The sequence below is a fragment of the Drosophila simulans genome, chromosome 2L (genome assembly GCF_016746395.2).
Source record: "Drosophila simulans strain w501 chromosome 2L, Prin_Dsim_3.1, whole genome shotgun sequence".
Classification (NCBI taxonomy): domain Eukaryota; kingdom Metazoa; phylum Arthropoda; class Insecta; order Diptera; family Drosophilidae; genus Drosophila; species Drosophila simulans.
In genome coordinates this window covers 20,000,180-20,019,058 of record NC_052520.2, presented here as the reverse complement: position 1 = coordinate 20,019,058, position 18,879 = coordinate 20,000,180, and the positions used below count along the sequence as shown (strand labels likewise).

General features: G+C 45.1%; 1 protein-coding gene across 6 annotated transcripts; it reads right to left on the bottom strand.

Moving 5' to 3' along the window:
• Positions 1-3,987: 3,987 nt before the first annotated feature.
• Positions 3,988-18,774, bottom strand: LOC6732918 (rho guanine nucleotide exchange factor 7). 6 transcript variants are annotated; one of them, XM_039298619.2, is made up of 9 exons: positions 18,287-18,768; positions 13,514-13,898; positions 13,255-13,455; positions 12,737-13,157; positions 12,441-12,680; positions 8,797-9,217; positions 8,426-8,665; positions 6,418-7,275; positions 3,988-4,960 (listed from the first exon to the last, which is right to left on the bottom strand). In XM_039298619.2, exons 2-9 carry the CDS (start codon positions 13,849-13,851, stop codon positions 4,767-4,769), a joined length of 2,913 nt encoding a protein of 970 aa, XP_039154553.1. In that variant the 5' UTR covers positions 13,852-13,898; positions 18,287-18,768; the 3' UTR covers positions 3,988-4,766. The 6 variants fall into 6 exon arrangements, with proteins under 6 accessions (XP_039154553.1, XP_039154554.1, XP_039154555.1 ...); XM_039298620.2 differs by lacking the exon at positions 6,418-7,275 and having other exon boundaries at positions 18,287-18,764; XM_016180444.3 differs by lacking the exons at positions 3,988-4,960; positions 6,418-7,275 and adding an exon at positions 10,089-12,366 and having other exon boundaries at positions 8,524-8,665; positions 18,532-18,774.
• Between the last annotated feature and the right edge of the window lie 105 nt (positions 18,775-18,879).

Below are 18,879 nucleotides of genomic sequence, written 5' to 3'. Positions count from 1 at the left end.
AGGCACTTAAATCATACTAATGATACTTCCCCTCCGTTTCAAAGCTTTTTAAGTGATCAAATAATTTATTCCAATCCTGACCCTTCTTAGCAAAGGTCATTTGGTGTTTTCCCACCATGGAAGTATTCCATTTTAGCACCAACACGAACTCCAGAACCAAACCATTTATAACCGCTATTTGAGCAAACTAATTCGAACTTTTCCCAAGCTGGGCTCTTCCCGGAATTTTCACTTTGCATTCCCGAAGGGCCATGCCACCTCCCCCACTACCAATGCTCCATAAAGTCGGCCCATTTCACTATCAAATCTTTAGGCCGTATCCCGCTGCGTTTGATTTTTTTCGAGAGCCATGACCCCAGAAAGCCCTCAAATCCATAAAAACTAACCATCAAGGGGCGGGGGGAACGGAACAGAGACGTCAAGAGACAGCAGACAATGCCAACGATTTACTAACTTAATTCTACACCTCGAACTACTCGGGCACCAACACAACACAACCCGACATAATTATATGATTAATAAGCCCCATTGTGAGCGAGTCGCGAGTTGGATGAGTTGGATGAGCGTGAAAATGAAAGTGCTGTCGATGGATGCTTGGAAAACTATGTGTGGTGTGCTGTGGAGGGGGGGATTGCTTAGCGGAGTTGGCAGTGCAATTTTCCGTTGCACTTTTCGATTTCGCACCGGTCCGCGGGTTCCGTTATTATATATAGTATAGTATAGTGTAGTGCGATATGGCCACCTCCGACGTACCCATTGTTTGCTTTTAATCTTCGACGTGCGAGCGCAGACAGGTGCACTTAATAAAGGCGCTGCGAATCGCATCGCGATCACTCATCACTCCACCTAGCGGATCGAATGGCCTTCATGTGGATGCATTGGGTGCTGACTTATGGCCAGCACTGTGCTGCCCCACGATCCAGTCAAACCGTACGGTTTTGAAGATCAATCCTCCCAACTTCAATGAAACGAAATTCGATTACAAAGAAACAACTAGATATTTTCAGTTTCAACCATTTTCCTAGGTGCTGCAAACTTTTCCCTGCTGCACAGTGTACATTTGTTCAATTTTCGTGTGCGGAAAGTGCTGAAAGCTGGTGTCAAACGCGCTTTCGTTGGGCATTAATAACAGCAGTCAATAATAAATATACTCGAAGTGTCCCGAAGCTGGCACGCTCGCTTTGAATGTAATTAGGGTCACAAGCGATGGAAACGGAGACGGAGATGGAGCCGGAGATGAGCCACCACCGACCATTAGTGCTCAGCCACCGCACCACTCTCGTGGATAGACTTTGGGCCAAAAAGCGACGCCAAATGGTCGCTGACAAATGCCAGAGCACAGAAGGCGGAAACAGAGGAAAACCTTTTCTAGTAGCTTTGCTATGTTAATCAGAACACGTGAAAAAAATACTCTAAAATATTTTGAATCTCACAATTAAAAGTCTGAATGAATGATAAAAGGATTGTGGAATTGTAATTAATAAATGAAACAAAAGAGTGCCAACTTGAATGAACAATTTTGTACTGCTCGCATATAAAATCATTTAGATGAAGCTCCACTTATTTTTCCGTGTATGCATGTAATTCCACAGCCATCGAGAAATTTGAAAACTTAGCGTGGTCAGTGAATTGGGTTAGAAGCATCGCATTGCATTGACACCGATCGAATTGAGCCATCGAGAATCGGAGCCAGCCAACGCTGCGTATACGTATGCCGATGCAAACGAGAGTACCAATATCGATGACGTTCTGTCGGGTCGTTCTTCTGTCGCCTCCTGAGTTTGTGCCGCTACTCACGACTACCGTTGATGATGAGCTGCTGACGATGGATGTGGTGGCCAATGTGGGTCACATGGCTTGATGCTCAGCCACGGAAAAGTGTTTCTAGGCTGCTCTTGGCTAACATCATCTTGGCATATTGCATTCGAGATATGAGCATGTACGGAATCATTTTGATATTCAAATTCAATCTCTGTCACAAGCTAAGTATCTGATAGTCGAGAAAATAGACTTTAGCGTGTTGTTTCATTTACTGCAGATAACTTAGCCCTGCAGAGCGAACTACACTCCATGTACTAGACTTGTAAAAGATAATGTGTTACTAAACATTAATTAAGAGCAATATTTCATGCTTCGGTCTAACTTGAGTTCTAAGATCTCAAGCTTAGGAAGGGAAAGATCCAATTACAATGGGAATAATTAGTGGTATACCTGATTACAGAATTGTTTCAATCGGGTAATTAAGCATGATAAATGATTTGGCTGTCAGTTACTGTCTCCGCCTCAAAGTAAATGAGCTGGTCCAGTTGGGGAAGTATGCTTAAATCGGAGGTGCTGCAAACCATAATTAAGAGCCATTTATAATAGCTAACTTCCTCCGTGGACGGGCCTCAGGAAACCCACAGCACATTTGCCCTAAAGTCGAAACAAAAGTAAAAGCTTAAGGCAAATGGGTACTGGAAACTGTGAATTTCTCCACACTTAAGATTGAATATCAGTGGATCCATTAATATGTAATAATACGTATTCAACCACAAACAACCATGGTTAAGCAAATGAGACAAGCCATAAAACACAACTGCTACACATGCAATGCAGATATCGTGGTTTACATTATAATTTCAGTTTCAGGTCGAGTTATCGCCAGATGAATCTGCGCGACTGACATCCATGGGTTTGCGTTGAAAATGGGTTAACTCCGCGCGAACCAGGTGGTTTTTTAACTCTTTAGGAGGTCCAAGTAAAAGAGTTAATTCCAGTGCAGCGCCAGTTTTATGTGTCGGTTCCATGAAGCCTATGATTTTGTAAGTCAACTGAGGACGGACACGCTGCAGGATGAATTGGTGTCAGACGTCAGCCCAGAGCACTTAGAAAAAAAAAGACTTTAAAAGGAAATTTCTAGCCTAGAGGATTGCGATTTAACTTTAAGCCTGATGTGACTTTTGTTTGGGTAATTTCCATGAGTTGCTTATCATAAATTTCAAAATATACTCAAGCCTCTTCGAATTAAACTATCTTATGTGACTTACAAGCTATTATTTCTAGCCTAGTAAGCTCAGACTTACTTCTTCTGAGTAACAAAATAGAATACATTCACGGTGGAATATATTAGCGATACAACTAGTTCTAATTTATTGTAACTTCCCCCACCACAGCTGCCAGCATCCTCTTTCTCTGCGTGTAGGCCTTGATAAATTGCTAACCAGGCGGTAATTGCAAATTATTAATAATTTAATAGCTGCAAAATATGAGGGGCAGCCAGCCAGAGAGCGAGGCACTAATGATTGTCATTAAAGCTGGAGTGTAGCCACAGGCCCTAGGAGCCACAATATCTAACCGTTTAGCTAAGCAGCTGCAATAAATTTTGGCCAACAAGCAGAGGGAGGATCAACCTCTCAGATTGCATGCGAAAACTTCCGCAAGCCTTCGCATCCGCAAGTCCACAGTTGCCTCGCAACCCGGGTTCCACGGCCCCTCCGAGCCCAGGAAGTGGAAGTGACACATTCCGGCCAAGTCAGCCAGCCAGCCAGCCAGGGAGCCAACCAAGCAGGCAGCCTGCATTGTTCTCAAATCCTTACTGACACACTGAAATTGTTTTGCCAACAATGTCGCTCGCTCTTGACGTGGTTTGTTGCTCATTTGTCGCCATCTGCCGCTGCCACCGCCACTACCACCGCCAGCGCCACTGCCACTCCATGTTCCCGCTGACTGATTGCAATCTCATTATGCTCTCCTGCAGTCGGACACGGGTTTCCTCTTGCCAAGTCGCACGAAGCAGAGCAGAAAAGCCGCCTGGCACTCCGAATTATTCAGCAAAAATTGTCAGACAAGCGATAGCGGTTATACATTGTTTTAGACTCGTTAAATCGTTAGGCATTCTTGGGATCCGGAGTGGTTCTGCTCTGTTCTGTTCTGCTTATGTGGGTTCCGATTGCAATCTCCAGAGGCTGCCACTTGCGAATGCACTAACTCAATGAAAGCCTCGAATTCATTTACATTTTCTGTGCGTGTATATTAATCCAATAAATGTTCTAGGTATAATCGGTAAATACAACTTTTTGAGCGATTCTTCGTACGTTGCTGCAGCTTACTAAATTACTAAAGTATTGGCACATTTTTAAAAATTTTGCATTGTCCATTTGAAATCATCGTCAAAACTAAGATCGAAACTGGGTCTATCTGTTCGTATAACTTACACAAGCAGCTCTTAAAAGTTGCATGGCGGCAACGTCGTAAAATAAGTAAAATACAATAAGTCTAAAGTGTGTATAATCTATGCCAGTAAAATACGCATGTTGTGCTAGGCTCTTACAATGAAGATTATATCTAAGCATTATAACGAATTATTTATGTTCAGATGGGCTATAAGCAGATGTTCGCTGAAGTTGCCCGAAATATAAGAACAATACTCTAGTTCTAATTATGCATGCGATCAATCAAATCTGTAAGGTATTCAAACATACTGAAACCTCTTTAATAGATCGCACAATAATAAGATAGAAGCAGGTGCTTGTTAATATTAGATACAATTGGCATATTGTCCGTTCACAAGTATACATACACATAAATAGTACTCGGTAAATACAATCCATATACGATTACAAAGTCCATATGTAGATAATTTTTTGGTAATTGACCCACTGCCCCCCGAAGATGCAAGGTAAAAGTGTCTAAGAATGAATTAAAGCTAAAAGCAGCGGCGGGTATTGTTTCGATGTATCGGTACCGAGGAATCCCCTCCAGAACCCTCCGGGTCACTTGCATAGTCAACACTTGGGTGTGTTGGCCCCGCTGCTCACGCTGCTCGTCTCCAAGTGCTGCATGAGCAGCTGCTGGAGATCGGCTCGCAGGGCCCGCTCCTCGTTGATTTGCAGCTTGATCTGGGACATGTCCTGCTGCATCTGGCGGATGGCGGTCCACAGTTGGCGCAGGGTGGGGGTCATGTCCTCGTTTTCAAGGCCTGCTTGCCGGTGTGTGTTTCGGTGGATAAAAGAAAATCGAACAGAGAACAGAATATGTTAGTGTTGTGTGCGAGAGATCGGATGGGAAGAAGGGTGGATTAATGGTAATGTACAAAATATGATTGTGTAGGGGTAGAAATATGTTTAGGCGTAAGTGAGAACTATAAGCTATTGCTAGGATAATATAAAGAGTGTATATCTTAAATGTCATATGGCTAGGGAGCCAAAACACAGGGCTTCCGACTACAGGACATCAATCTATGGCATACTATAAAAGTTTAAGGGTATATCTAAGTAATCGCTATATTTATTAACAACAAAGCACACAACCACATAGACAAACAAATGAAGATTCGTCTTGTAAAGAATTTTATTCATGTTTCGTTTGGATTCGTTGAGTTATCCATCCCTCCTTCGCGTCGACAAATATCAACTCAATTACAGTACAAACGTATAAACTGGTTAATAGTAGTTAAGAGTATATAGTTGTTAATTTGGTTGTTTCACAAAACACTTACAAAATAAGTTCGTTTATCCATCGATCAATAATGCACAACAGTTGGTTACTTTGATTTAGTTGCTGATTCTAGCTATGACTAACATTTAAAGCGCACTCTTTGATTACACATTGCACACTCTTTGATTTAATTGCTTGCTAGGCAGGTAACGGACATTTAATACAAAACTCACTAGGTCAACGTCCTCCAAGAACACAGATGCATTAGGAAGTACGAGTATATTTAGTAGATAGTTTGGACTATGCATATTAGGCAATTCCTATGGCAAAATTGTGATCCGCACTCGATTGGCCGCGTAAAAATAGAATTCGTTAGGGCGTGGACGGAAATTTAAGGACTGCCCTTATTAAGCTGAACTAAATTCCATAAAAATTCAAAACGGAACCAGGAGTTGCACTCAGTGGCAAGCATCATCATCTTCTAAACTAGTCGCTTTTTCGTCAAGTCTTTTCACAGATTACATATTAATAATAGGCTAAGTTAGATGTAAGTCAATATAAGCTAAGCACAAACTCTAGTTACAGTCTAGGTGCCGTGAAATTCGCTTGGCCGCCTGATATGCAATGAATATAACCTCAGGCAGTTGGCCGAATTTCACCGCAGACACATCAAGGCGCAGCTTAAGGCTAAGACAATTAAAGCGAGCAGAAGTCAATCGCCCATTCGCTTACAACTTCATATAGTTCGCTGGTCTAGATTCTAAGGCTTGTGGCATTGGAAGCTTTGCGCAGCCAGTAAATCAACTAAAAATCAATAAAGACTCGCACACAGAGCGCATTCAAAGCAAAGCATCTGTATCTGTATCTGGAGCTGGAGCGGCGGGATGCGATATGCGGATGCGATGCAATGCTGATGACTGATGAAGGCATGGTGGGTGATGCCCCCAACCCAGACTCAAACATGGTTGATCTTGCGCCACTGCTTCATCACAAAATTACCGCAACACCAGCTGCCCGACTGCCGTTTGCTGCCATCGGCATTAAGTTCCAAACTGGCCGTGGGCCCAGATCCATTGCCCCGCAGCAGTTCCCGCTCCACATCGCTGTCATCGGATCTCTCACCACCGGCCAGTTGCGGAGTGCTCCTCTGGAGCGTACTGGTCCGCAAGGCTCCGCCGCAATTCATCAAGTAACCCGCTCCATACCCGGCATAGCGGTGCGAAGTGGAGGTCTCGAAGGAGCGGTTCAAGCGGCGATCATATAATCCTGGGTGTCCTGACGGATTCGGCTTCACTATAGTGGTGGCTGTGGCGTTTCCCGGGGATCTCTGATACGACTGCTGAGCCACCAACTTGGGTGCAGGCTTGTTCTTCCTCGGCAGCAGAGGTGATGTGCACACATTGTCGTAGCCCGAACCAAAACCACTTTTAAGGCGATTCAGGGACTTTCTGGTTGCCCTCTCCTCGGATAGCGCTCTCTGATAGTCCTTGATGGACGGCGATCCTCCCGCAGCTCCGGATAAGGAGTATCGTTGCGCAGGTGTCGCATTCAGCGAGGAGGACACCGAGCTGGAGTATAGGTTGAAGTTGTTCGGGCTCGCCTCGCGCCAAATAAATGAGGAGTTCAAACTGCCGGCGGAGTGCTGACGACCTGGTTGCTGCTGGGCAAGATGTTGCTGCTGCAAGTGTTGTTGCTGCAGGTGCTGCTGCTGCAGATGCTGCTGCTGGTGCTGATTGAGGTAGGCTGAGTTGCCGACATTGGCTATGAAAGGCAGCTGTGGATTGGAGGTCGAGAAGGTTTTGCTCGTTTTCAGCTTGCCACCGCGGATGGGCAGACACGGAGTCCAGGGTTGCAAGGCTATATATAGATCGGTTTGGATCAGGTCGGAGTGGAATAAAGAGAGAGAGAAAAATGAAGAGATTTGAAGAAACGGAAAACGAAATACCAACAACGACAACGACAACAGGTGGGACCAATGAGAACCAAAAACCAAACAAAAAAGCAAAGGGATCACAACGCCAAAAGGGAGACAACCACAACAACCAAATGTGAAGAAGGTGAATGAAGCAGGAATATGGAGAGAATGATAGTGTTTTCCTACAATGATGAGTACGACACCGAGGGGAGAAAGCGCCCACAGGATAAACGAAATAGTACCAGTACCATTAGCAGGGGACCACAACAGTACCAGTTGCAGTTGAATCAGGACTGTGGGATGAGTGTGCAAGATGGTTAGCAAAAACCTAAACCAAAAATCCAACATACTATATACATAATGTGCAGCTTGATGTTAATGGTAACAAATAATTCGAAATGAGGATGATGTGAGCCCAGGAATGGGAGTTGGGACGAAGGCGGTAAGAATAAATTAAACTAAGGTTTACATGGGTAATGGGATAACAAAAATAATGTTTATTTAAGTAAGAAACAAAGTAATTCGAATTCAATGGTCGTCAATACAAATAATAGCTATAGAGATACAGAATAATTGACATCTTTTAAAGCAAAACTTTGGATTCCTTTGTTCGCTGCTTAGCACCAATTGCAGAGTTGAGTTTGTTGATCTTAAAACGAAATCAGTGGCCAATGGTACAACCAAAAAATCAATCTTTTCACTTAAACATAATTTGGTAACTGGTTAACAATTCGTAAGCTTAAAGTTAATGGTTCGACTAAGCCTATTACAATATTCTCGATTAAATTTGGAAAATTCTTCTTGGTTTAGTGCAACGCCTTGTGAAAAGTGAATAAAACCATGAAATTATAGAGCAACCAAACCAACAAAATGATAAGTGGTTTATTTAGCGGCTGAACTCTTAAGTGAGTGAGTCTGTGTTTTGTGTGAGGATTATACAGCTGTGTTTGTGTGAGTGTGTGTGTAATAAGCAACTTGGCTAACAGTTTGTAGCTTTTGTTCTTCAGCAAATTATAATCAAACTTGGTTCGGGAGCACATAGAAATCGTTACAGCTAGATGAAGCACATCTGGGATGGCTTGCGCCACTTACCCGAGTGGATGGTGTTCCTGGCATTGTTCTGATAGGCGGCGCAGTAGGCCTCGAAAACCCGGAGCACCAGGGCGTCCTCCTCGTAGGTGGGCTGGTTCTTCCTTCCGCTGCAGTAGCTGGCCAGGGCATTGCTGGAGCTGCTGCCGCCGCCACCGCTGCCACTTCCCGATCCGCTGGTGGCATTCAATAAACTGGGTCGCAACGGCGGCGTGGGTCGCAGGCAGCTGATGGTCCAGTTAGCTGAGGATGCAAAACACATTTGATGCTTAGTTTAAATATTAATATGGGAAATGGGAAATTTAGAAACCAAGCAGGAAGTGAGTAGTAAGTAGAAAACATACAAATCCCGGAGTAAGGTCTAAATTTCTCACCCTTTGTGCTTCCTTTCCTTGCGCTTGGCACCCCCATTCCCACCGCTGCCGCCGCTGCTGCTGCCGCTGCCTGAATTGCTGGACTGGCGTCCATGGATGACGCCTGGAGTGGAGCTGCTGTCTTGCTGTTTGGTGTCTGGGCTGAACTTGATCTGGGGCCGGCTGCCCCCAGATGACTTGGCAGACTTGGTGGTTGTGGTGGATGCAGATGATGTGGTGGAGGCTGAGTGGGCGTGTACTGATTGTAGCTGAGGTGGTGGTTGAACGACTGGCTCCGTTTGTGATGCGACATCGAGTTGGTGGCCGGCGACCCCTGGTGGCTGTGGCTCCCTCCGCTGCTGCTGCCGGCCGGGATGCTGCTGGGAGTGGCTGGCGGACGGCCGCCGGGTGGTAGGAGTATGTGGCTTGATGGCGGCGACATCTGCAATGCAAGAGATGAAGAGCTCTGGTTAACAAACAGTGTTTGTGTTTTTCAATTTTATCTTAACGGTAAAATAATGTAAGTTAGTTTTAATCAAAGAATCTCTATGTGGCCCGCCGTCAACAGGATCAGCGGTGCAATAGCAACAAGAAAACGTACAACAGCAGGTGAATCCTTCAGGCAAATCCTGCAGCGAGCTAAGCGCAGCAAGCAAATCGAATCGAATGCGTTTGATTGGTTTTTGGTTGTAATTTTCATTCTCGTTTTGAATTTTTGTGTTGTCGAGCGTTAGATTAATGTTTTGTAATTCGTTTAGCTTTACGACGGATGAAATTACCACCCAGAGTGGAGGGAGGAACAACAGAACTAATGTTCATTGAATGCCATTTGCAAGTCCGTAAATTCAGAAATCATCATATTCAAATATTAATTGCAGTCAAATATCATGATGTGCTATAGTTTGACTTATATACATATTTAATACATTTGTAGACTTGATAAACTTTTAAATGTTTAGAAGAAAGGAAGGAAACGTATTTAAAGAAATTTTTTCAAAAGCTATTACTTATTGTTTTATTACCAATTCCTTTGGAAATTTGGGCAAACAATGAACTCGCACTGGGTTAGTCAAAGGATGTGCTGATGAGGAAGCAATGTGTGATGACTTTTTTGGACGTGCTGCATTTGGCCAAATGGTTGCTGGTAGAGCATTAGGGATTTTTGAGTTTGGTGAACATGAGAGCAAAACGAATTTACAAAACAATCAAACGTAACACGTGCACGGAACAAACGCCGCCAGCCAGGTAACCCGGAGACCATTCGACAGGAATCCTTAGATTACCTGGCCGTCGATCCATTTCGGATTGCTTGCCTTCTTCGGCGCCGGAAGCAATGCGGCCCGTACATATGGGACAGTCGAGCGAGGAGGAGTCGTGTGTGGGGGCAATCATGCCCTCGTCCTCACTGCACAGTGGGCAACTGGCGGATGATGTGGTGGTCGTCGTGTTGGTTGTGCTGGTGACACTGCCGTTGTAGTAGTCCGCACAGTTTTGGCACACTGAGCAGTACAGTGCGCCCTCGCTGTAACCGCTGGCTCCCAGGGAACAGAAGCAGCTGGAGCACACTGATCCCGAATCTTTTGAGTCCTTGGAGGGCAAGCTCTTATTGTAGGCGTGAGCTATGCCACGCACCACCTCTGGCGGCAGGCGCTCTTTCTTCCACCAGTGCGCATACATCCCCGAGCGAAAGGTGGCCTGCGGTTCCAACTGATCCGCGGAACTCGAGCTAAATAGGATATTGTTGGGTGGTATATTCCTGTTCGTCTCATCCATGCTCGAGCTGGAGGGCAGAAAAATACTCCTCGTATTCACTTGTACTTGAGCAGAGCTAATGCAAGTAGGTTCCTCTTTGTGGTTGGTAGGGGTAGTGGGTTCATCTGATTGTTGAGGCTGCTCCTCTGATTGATCAACAACATCCTGAGTAGCCTCCGGAGTGAGAAACTTCTCCCTGAACATTCCGCACACATCAAACCTCTCTGGCTCCACATTATCCAGCATATCGTGGCCTGTGGCCTCCATGGGAAAGTATGATTCCGGATTGGGCGGATCCGGTGATGTAATTGTGCAACTGCCAGCCATTCCGCTGTCACTCGATCGCGGACTGGGACACTGGGAGTTTTCGCAGCAGCGGCATTTGGTGTCTAAGTGTAGATCCGGATCTCTGCGTGGCGGTGGTGGAGGGGGCGGTCGATTGGACATCTGCAGGAACTGATAGCTGATGCAGCGTCTAATGGAATCCCGGCTTCTCTCTGGCGGGGTTGTGCGCTTTTTTGAGGTGGTATCGATGCAGAGTTCGGTGGTGGAACTACTTCTTGTGGCAAGATTTGGATCTGTCTTTGGATTTCCTGTCGACGGACTGTCGCTTTTGTGGGAAACCCGCTTATCCGAGTTAAGATTATGGCCCGGAAAGGGCGTTAGCTCCCGATGCAGCTGTAGAGGTTTTTCTAGGATCTCGTCGTAGTTGTAGAGTAATTCTGCTTGCAGTTTATCCGGAGCAGATAGACAGGCGGCGGGTAGATCAATGGAACTGGAGTGCAACTCCTCATCCTGCATCGCATCCACACTCTGATTCTGCATTTCCTGGCGATCTCGCCACGTTGGTACATACACCTCTGTATTTTTGCTGTGGTTGAAGCGATTGCCCACAAATATGGTTGGCATGCTGTGCCGTTCTGTCGGTGAAGCTGGCAGAGGAGTGGGTGGCTCTTGGACACTCGACTCCCTGCTGAGATCATCAGGCATACTGGCCAGATTCTCGCAGGCGGTGAATGCACCGCCCAATCTAGCTGCAAAAATGGAACTCGCATCGGAACTTTGTTGTTGCAGGGAGAACGATGGTTTGACCTTAAGAATTGGCTCTTCCTCAACACAGCTTGTGATGCTGCCACCGACACCTAGCTCCAAAGTTGCCGTGGATGTGTGCACACTGGAATTTCGAGTCGTGGACTTCCGAGCCAAAGCTCTCAGTGCCCTGGATCCTATAACAAGAGACTCCTTTTTTAACTCGTTGAGCGCTAGAACTTCGTCCGTATCCGCGGAATCCAATTTAATGAGGTTAATAGAGGAACAGTGCCTCCTGGCACCCGTGCCATGGTCCACAAATGTGCCTGTGGAGTTGCACATGGAATCGTTCCGCTTGTTTTGGTAAAACTGCACATATTCAAACGGATCCGAGTCGCAGGAATGCAAAAAATCATCTTCAAAATCATCATCATAGCTTTCCGAGTCCGTTGGTAGTTCAATTGCATCCTGTCGTTCCAACTCGGACTGCCCCGAATCCTGATTGGCATTGAGATCTTTTAACTTTGCGGAGGCCTTATGACAACGCTTTTTGCGCAACGCAATCCTTTTGAGATCGATGCTCTGGCGAGCCTGCGGGTACAGAAGCATCTTTACGATAGCACTCCGCAGACCGCCGCCTTTAACAAGCCTGGCAAAGTGAGCACTAAGATTGGCGTACGGAGCTGTTGCTGGGTAATTGCTTGGGGGAAGAGTCACACGAAGAGGTCGCACATGGCACGGGGGGCTGGAGTAATAGGCACACAGCGAGAATCGCGTGCAGTAGCCCCGTGAATCCAAATGTTGACTCAGCTGCTCACGGTTTAAAGTGTCGCCAAAACGAAACGATAATAAAGGTGAATATATAGGAGTAATATACTACTTACATGAGCGGCATTTAAGTGTCCTAGCGAAGAGTTGCTCAAGTTGCTCAATTGCCGTTTGATGCCCATCGGCAAGCTGGGATTATTGGCATTGAGCAGCTCCACCCACTTGTTGGCCTCATTCGGACCCTGGCAAACAGCTACAATGCGATCGATCAAGGGACTGCTTATCTCAAAAGCGTTCTTCAGGGCATCCGTGTCCTCCAGACGATTCACTATGATCCCAGTTAAGGGTAGCTTGCCCTGCGTGTAAAAACAGATTACAAACAAATTCATCATGTTGTTTCTAGTGTTGCCACCTCATAGATGAATGCACTCATCCGCTGACTAACGCTAAGGAACAGCAATGTTTGTGGGAAGAGCACAAAGTATCGGTCGCGATGATCAGCCCCAACTGCAACGCTGCCCATGTGGATGATGTCCCCGAGGGTGCTCAGCTCTTGTCCCTGCCATCCACGGACTGGCCCCGTGAGCACTTGCAGCTCCAGCTCCTTTTGGCGACGGGTGGCCGAGCAGGTGGCAGCTATGTCTTTGTACACGGCAACACTCCGCTGGGTGTCGCCGCGATCCGGATGACTGCTCTCCATATGCCGCTCCAGCTCCTGCAGCATGGCCGAGTATTTGTCCAGTCGCCGGAAGGGTTTTGATAGACCCGTCGTGAGCACAAGTAATCCAGGAGTGGCTGCGCCCTGTCGTTCCATATACTTTTCTAGCTCGTCCCTTTTAGAATAGAAACAAATGTATATTTAATAACAATTGAACAAGACAATATAGGATAATTGGGGATATATAGATATATAAAGCGGGGAGCACATACTTGTACTTATCCAGTATGACTATGGCCTTTGGATGGGCAGCGCAGTAGGCCTGGTGCACCTTCTTCATCAAGGGGGCGCTAGTGAGAAATAGTTTTCCCACTCGATCGTTGCATTCCTCGATTTGGATAAGCAAATCCTCATGCGTACGCACAATCTCCACAAAGTTACACATCAGCTGGGCGTACTCATCCTGACTGAGTCTGTAGGAGAAGCAACTTTAGATTGTATTCAAATTATATCAGATTATAGAGAACTTACATCTGCGTCTGTTGCATGGGCTCCAGGAAATTCTCGAGCAGACCCTGCAGCTCGGCCACATGGGCGCGCTCCGAGTCAAGCAGATCCTTGAGCACCACAGACCGATACTCCTGGATCTCCTCCGGCGGCCTTATGGTCTCCGTAAGAGGCAGCTGCACCTTGCACTCATTCACATAGTTGCTGGGAAACCAGCCAGTCTTATCGTTCAGCGTTCCCTCCCACCAGCCACCATCCTCGCGCTGGGTAACCGTGATGACATCGCCCTTCTGGAAGCACAGCTCGTCGTTATTGCTGCCCATGAAGGAGTACTCCGCCTGCACCACCAGTGGCTGATCCATTGTCGGATTGTTCAGGGCTGATCCGAGTCCGCACTAGATTGATTCAACTGAAACGAGGCGATGGGTATTGAACTTGAAACATCAGCCAGGCAATTTGCTCAATGAAAAAGCATATGGAAGCATATCGCTCGTTATATACAGCACCTACGCATTATTGCAGCGATGAGCTACATCATCGTCGATCGCTCGGAATTCCGCAGCTTCTTGGCATTAGCCAAGCAATAATTATGGCCCCAAAGAAGAAAACATTTTGAAAACATCTGTCGAGAAACGCGTGCGCAAGTTTCTTGACACTTTTCCGGCGACTCCCCTCCGGCTTTTCTTTCCTAGTTTACTGCAAGTGTCTGGAAAACTCGTGCGCTACACGATGGCCAAGGTCACACAAGCTGCGAGGATCCATTAAAAAAATTGGGTAAAAATCACTCGCGCGTATTGTGAAAGAAAAACTTTTCGGGCCATAAAAACAATTTGAATAGCCGGACAGGCCAACATATAAATCATAAACAACGGCCACGTCGCGTCTAAAAATATTTACGACCCTTTTTATATGGTTTGTTCGAACAACTCTTTAAGAGATCAACATTTCATTCAATCGTTAAACACTTTCGTTGACGGAAATGGGATTGGCACTTTGGATTCCGAAGGCAAGTGCACTCGATCGAGATATCTATAGAAAGAAGCAAAATCGCAAATATTTTCGAATGCCTCGAAAATTATATTGCGACATTGTTACCCACAAAAAACATTAATATTCCAAAGCTAAATCGAAATGGTCTCATGTATGAGTGACACCTTGTAAATGGCACGTTGTAAAAACGGGGACTAGTTAATGGATGTCATCATTTGTAAAGTCGTTTATAAAAGTCATTAGCCACTTTTGGTACTATTTAAAATTGGCAGCACACGTCGCTTTTATTAATGTAGGAATTCCTATGTTTATGCAAAAATTGAATTCTGGACTGAAAAAGTTAAAAAGTGATCTAGTTTCTAAAAATAGATGGATCACATTTGTGCGCTATTGCCGCAATGAGTAAACGCAAAAATATGAATAACTTGGTTTATTTTGCCCAAATAGTTTTCTTGAATACTAAAAATAAAAAACGGACGAATGTATACATATAGGCGGATCGCAAGTTCTATATGCCAGACTGGAACGTGTAGTTTTTCGCGAATTATTACAGCTCCCATGAGATTGTCAAGATTCATAGGATGACGAGAATATTTCCCTGAGGCAAGGTCACGTTTTGGCTGCACACACGCATGAAAATGTCTTAAAATGTCGCTTTTTCGCCATCTAGGCACTCGAATACATATACCCGCTAGTCTTTTGTATAGATGGGTGATATATACTTTTTCGACAATAATTTGTGGTACGAAAATTTGACGTTTTTCGCCGTTTTTGCTGCTCTCAGACGATGCACCGCACGCGTTCATTGCTTCAGCGAAACTGCCGAGAAAAGCGGAAAATACCGAAAAGCTGGCGACATATGGCAGACGAATTTTCCACGGCAACCGAAAGTGCCACTCTCGCAGCAATTTTCTGAGAGTCCCGTCGGATCGTAGGAGAATCGAATATATTTTCACATGTACGCGAGCGTTTTCGACCGGACACATCGCATATTTTCACGAAAAATCAACAGAGATGTGACAAAAAATATGAATCCGGGGACAACCTTTTCATCTGCGTTTCCAAAATGAGGATCTTAATTGTATTTCATTGAGAAATAAGCGACATCAGCAGCAGCATTCCTCGCTGTGCTTTTGTATTGTGTTTTGAAAAACCCCATAAAAATATTTGTGCCAAAATATATGTGGCACTGGATGTGAGATCTTCCATGTTTGCGGATTCAGTCATCAATCGAGAACTTCTTCATATTCAAGCATTTTAGAATTGTTTCAGAAAATTTCACCTGTTCCGCTCAGTTTCCTGTTAGCTTGAACATAGCTATACAATATATGCCCGTGAATCATAGGAAACGTTTATGGAATGTGTAGACTTGTATAATCTAAAATTTAAAATCGTGCGACACACATTGTGGTTTTAATGGGATTGTGGCTTCAGGAAACGTTAAATTCGCCCTATTTTTAGAATTTATGATAGCATATAAATCAAATTTAACTCAAATACTTTTATTCTAGGACAAACAAGTGTGCTGGAACTGTAAACTCCACTGAATAAAGATGGTAAACCGACCGTTTGACCAAGAACTAAATACCAGCCAGACAATATTCTTTCCACAGAATATTCATATTCAAATCTGCCGAGATCAAAATGTCGGCAAAAATATGCTTTATAAGTGCAACGCCAAACCAAAGCCAAATGTATGTCACTTTCCTCCGCTTCGTTTAACCCTGAAATCACTTTAAGTCCATGGCCGGGCACAATCAAATTTCCGTAGGTGGTGGTGCTCCAAACGATGCATCGGAGGTCAGATGAGCAGATGCATAAATGCAGATACCGAGTGGCACACACGCCGATATGTGGGCACATACAAAGATGCATACATACCCCATTGAAGCTCTCGGAACCAAATTTTAATTAATTCATTAAACTTGCACATGGCGCCGCGCGGATCGGCTGTGCGGCCCCAGATGCAGATACAGATACAAGTTTCAGATACAGATACACCGGGCCCACGCTCTCCGAGTATAAGAGACAACTCTTTTGGTTATTAACGATCCGTCGCCGAAGGCGAAATTCAAACGAATGTCCTACGGCTTCCGGAAATGCGCAATTTGGCGAGGAAAACGTCGCATCCATCGGAGGGGAGCACCCCAAATCAAATCACCGAATGTTTATTTTCGTGGGACACTGGGGAACGTAAACAACAAAGACGAGAGATGTAAAAGAAAAGCGAGTGGATTGTTTTGCTTGGCAAAGACAGCGGCAAAGACAAACAAAGTCAGCCAAAGACAAACCAAATTTATGCAGTTCTGCCTGGTCGGGACCGGATCCGAATCGCCATCCCTACTACCTCAGGCGAACTGCACTCAATAAGGCCTCTTCAATGTGTCAATACCGAGATTTACAGGCTGCACAGCCGCCACTTGAGATGCATTTCCTCAGATATATGGACGTAATATAGTTTGATTGCTTTGCTCGCCGTATTTATAGATACTTGGTGGCGGAGGAAGTCATCGGTGGCTGTGGGCACACCGAAGAGGTGAGCGAGTGGGAGTTCCCATAGCTTGTGGGGATCCGCTGTTCTCGACACCAACACACCAAGAACGAGGTCACCAGCGGAAATATGAAGAAATGCGGTTTCCCAGCAGCCACGGAATAAAATCAGGCGCATGATTTGACGGCCAATGTTTGTTTTGGGAAATCACAGGCCCACATACAGATATTGCCAACATGCTTTCTCTAAAGCGTAAGAATAACAACCATAGGGCGCAACGAGGCAAGTGGTTCGACGAGGTCTTACCCTACTTTTTCACATTCCCCTTAAATATATAAGCAAATATAACATTTCCAATCTCAAAAATAATTCTTTTGGAATTTTGAATAATATGGCCTAGTGTAACTATTTTACAACATATATATCATTTATTTAGCAAACTGCTCTTGGAACTGGTGGTCGAAACCAAGACCATGTGAGAGTAAAGAAAAGAATGAATTTACATTCAGCTTGCCACCATCTCTCATAGGAAATTCTCTTGGCAGCGGTTCAAAATTGTTCGGGTAATGATGCTTGTTGGTTCTGGGGATCCAATGGGGGAGTTTGGGGCCGGGAGGCAGGTGGCATGCGGCAGGCAGCGGCAGGCAGAACGAGCCTCCGTCGTCGTCCGGCAGTGCATTTTATTTTCGCAGCGAGTGCTAGCAAACAAACGCTTTTCGGGAGGAGCTGGAACGGATGCCCACGAGTAGCCCTGCTATTGACCCAATGGATTATGCAGGCGGACCTCTGAACTCCAGAAACCGGCAACAAATTACTATTGCACGAGCAGCAGCAACTTGAACAACAGTTGTGCCGAAAGTACAGTAGTCATTACATGAAATGTATTCCTCAGCTTTAAGCTGTAAGTATGTCCCTTGGTGGGACTAAACGATTAAAAGTTTTTAACGTAAATAGGATGTTGTCATGATTTTAAAAGTGTGTAATATTTTTTTAGTTATGATGGCTAAACGAAAGTGTTGGAATACAGAAAAACGACAATATTTCAGTCTACTAAAGGCTTCTAAAGGCTCCATTCTTATACATGCCATATAAATGAATTATGGCGTTCCTTATAGGAAGGCTTGATTGTGTCTGCCGTTGTGGGGATGTCTATGATGCCTCTACTTGGATGACGCATAGTGGGGTGAATTTTCAGATGCCACTGAACCTTTGGCCAGACGAGCAGTTATTGGAAAACCTGACTCATTTCCACGGCTAGATATTTCGCAGCCAAGCTGTCTGAAGGGTTTTCTTAACCACTCTAGTTCTTCGCTCACCTTCAGCTGCGTTGCGTTTTATCAAACATTTGTTGCTCCGTTTGTTGTTGTTCCTTTCGTTCGTTGAGCAAAAATAGAATAGTGACTAATAGTTTAGTTTTCCCAGTTTCGTTGATTGCGCGACTTATCCACCCTTGTTATTATATACACAATTTGTTATATAGCAAAAGGAGCACACTTTTCACTATTTATTGCCCGATTTTCGGGTTTCTTTTCTAGGCCGACGCGATTTGAACTGCACTCACTATTCGAAATACTTGTTTACTCAAGTGCCGATTCCGTGGGGCTGGGGTCAACTGCTTGGAGCGCCCGTTTGTGAACCAGGTGCACGTATTTAGGCACTTTTAGCAACTCTCTTTTCCCATGGCAAACATAAATAAAACACAGCGCTCGACCAAAATAGAAACCTAGATAACCAGGGCTGCAATCGGCCGCAGCCAAACTAGAGATGTGTGCGTGCCAACAGGTCCTCGGCATCGATGGGGCTATCGGTTAGCATTCCGTGACTTTTCATCGATAGTTTTGGACTTGAGAGTAAATTGATAAGTCTGTCTATGTTTATGAACCCTTATTTAAAACTAAGTATTCACATT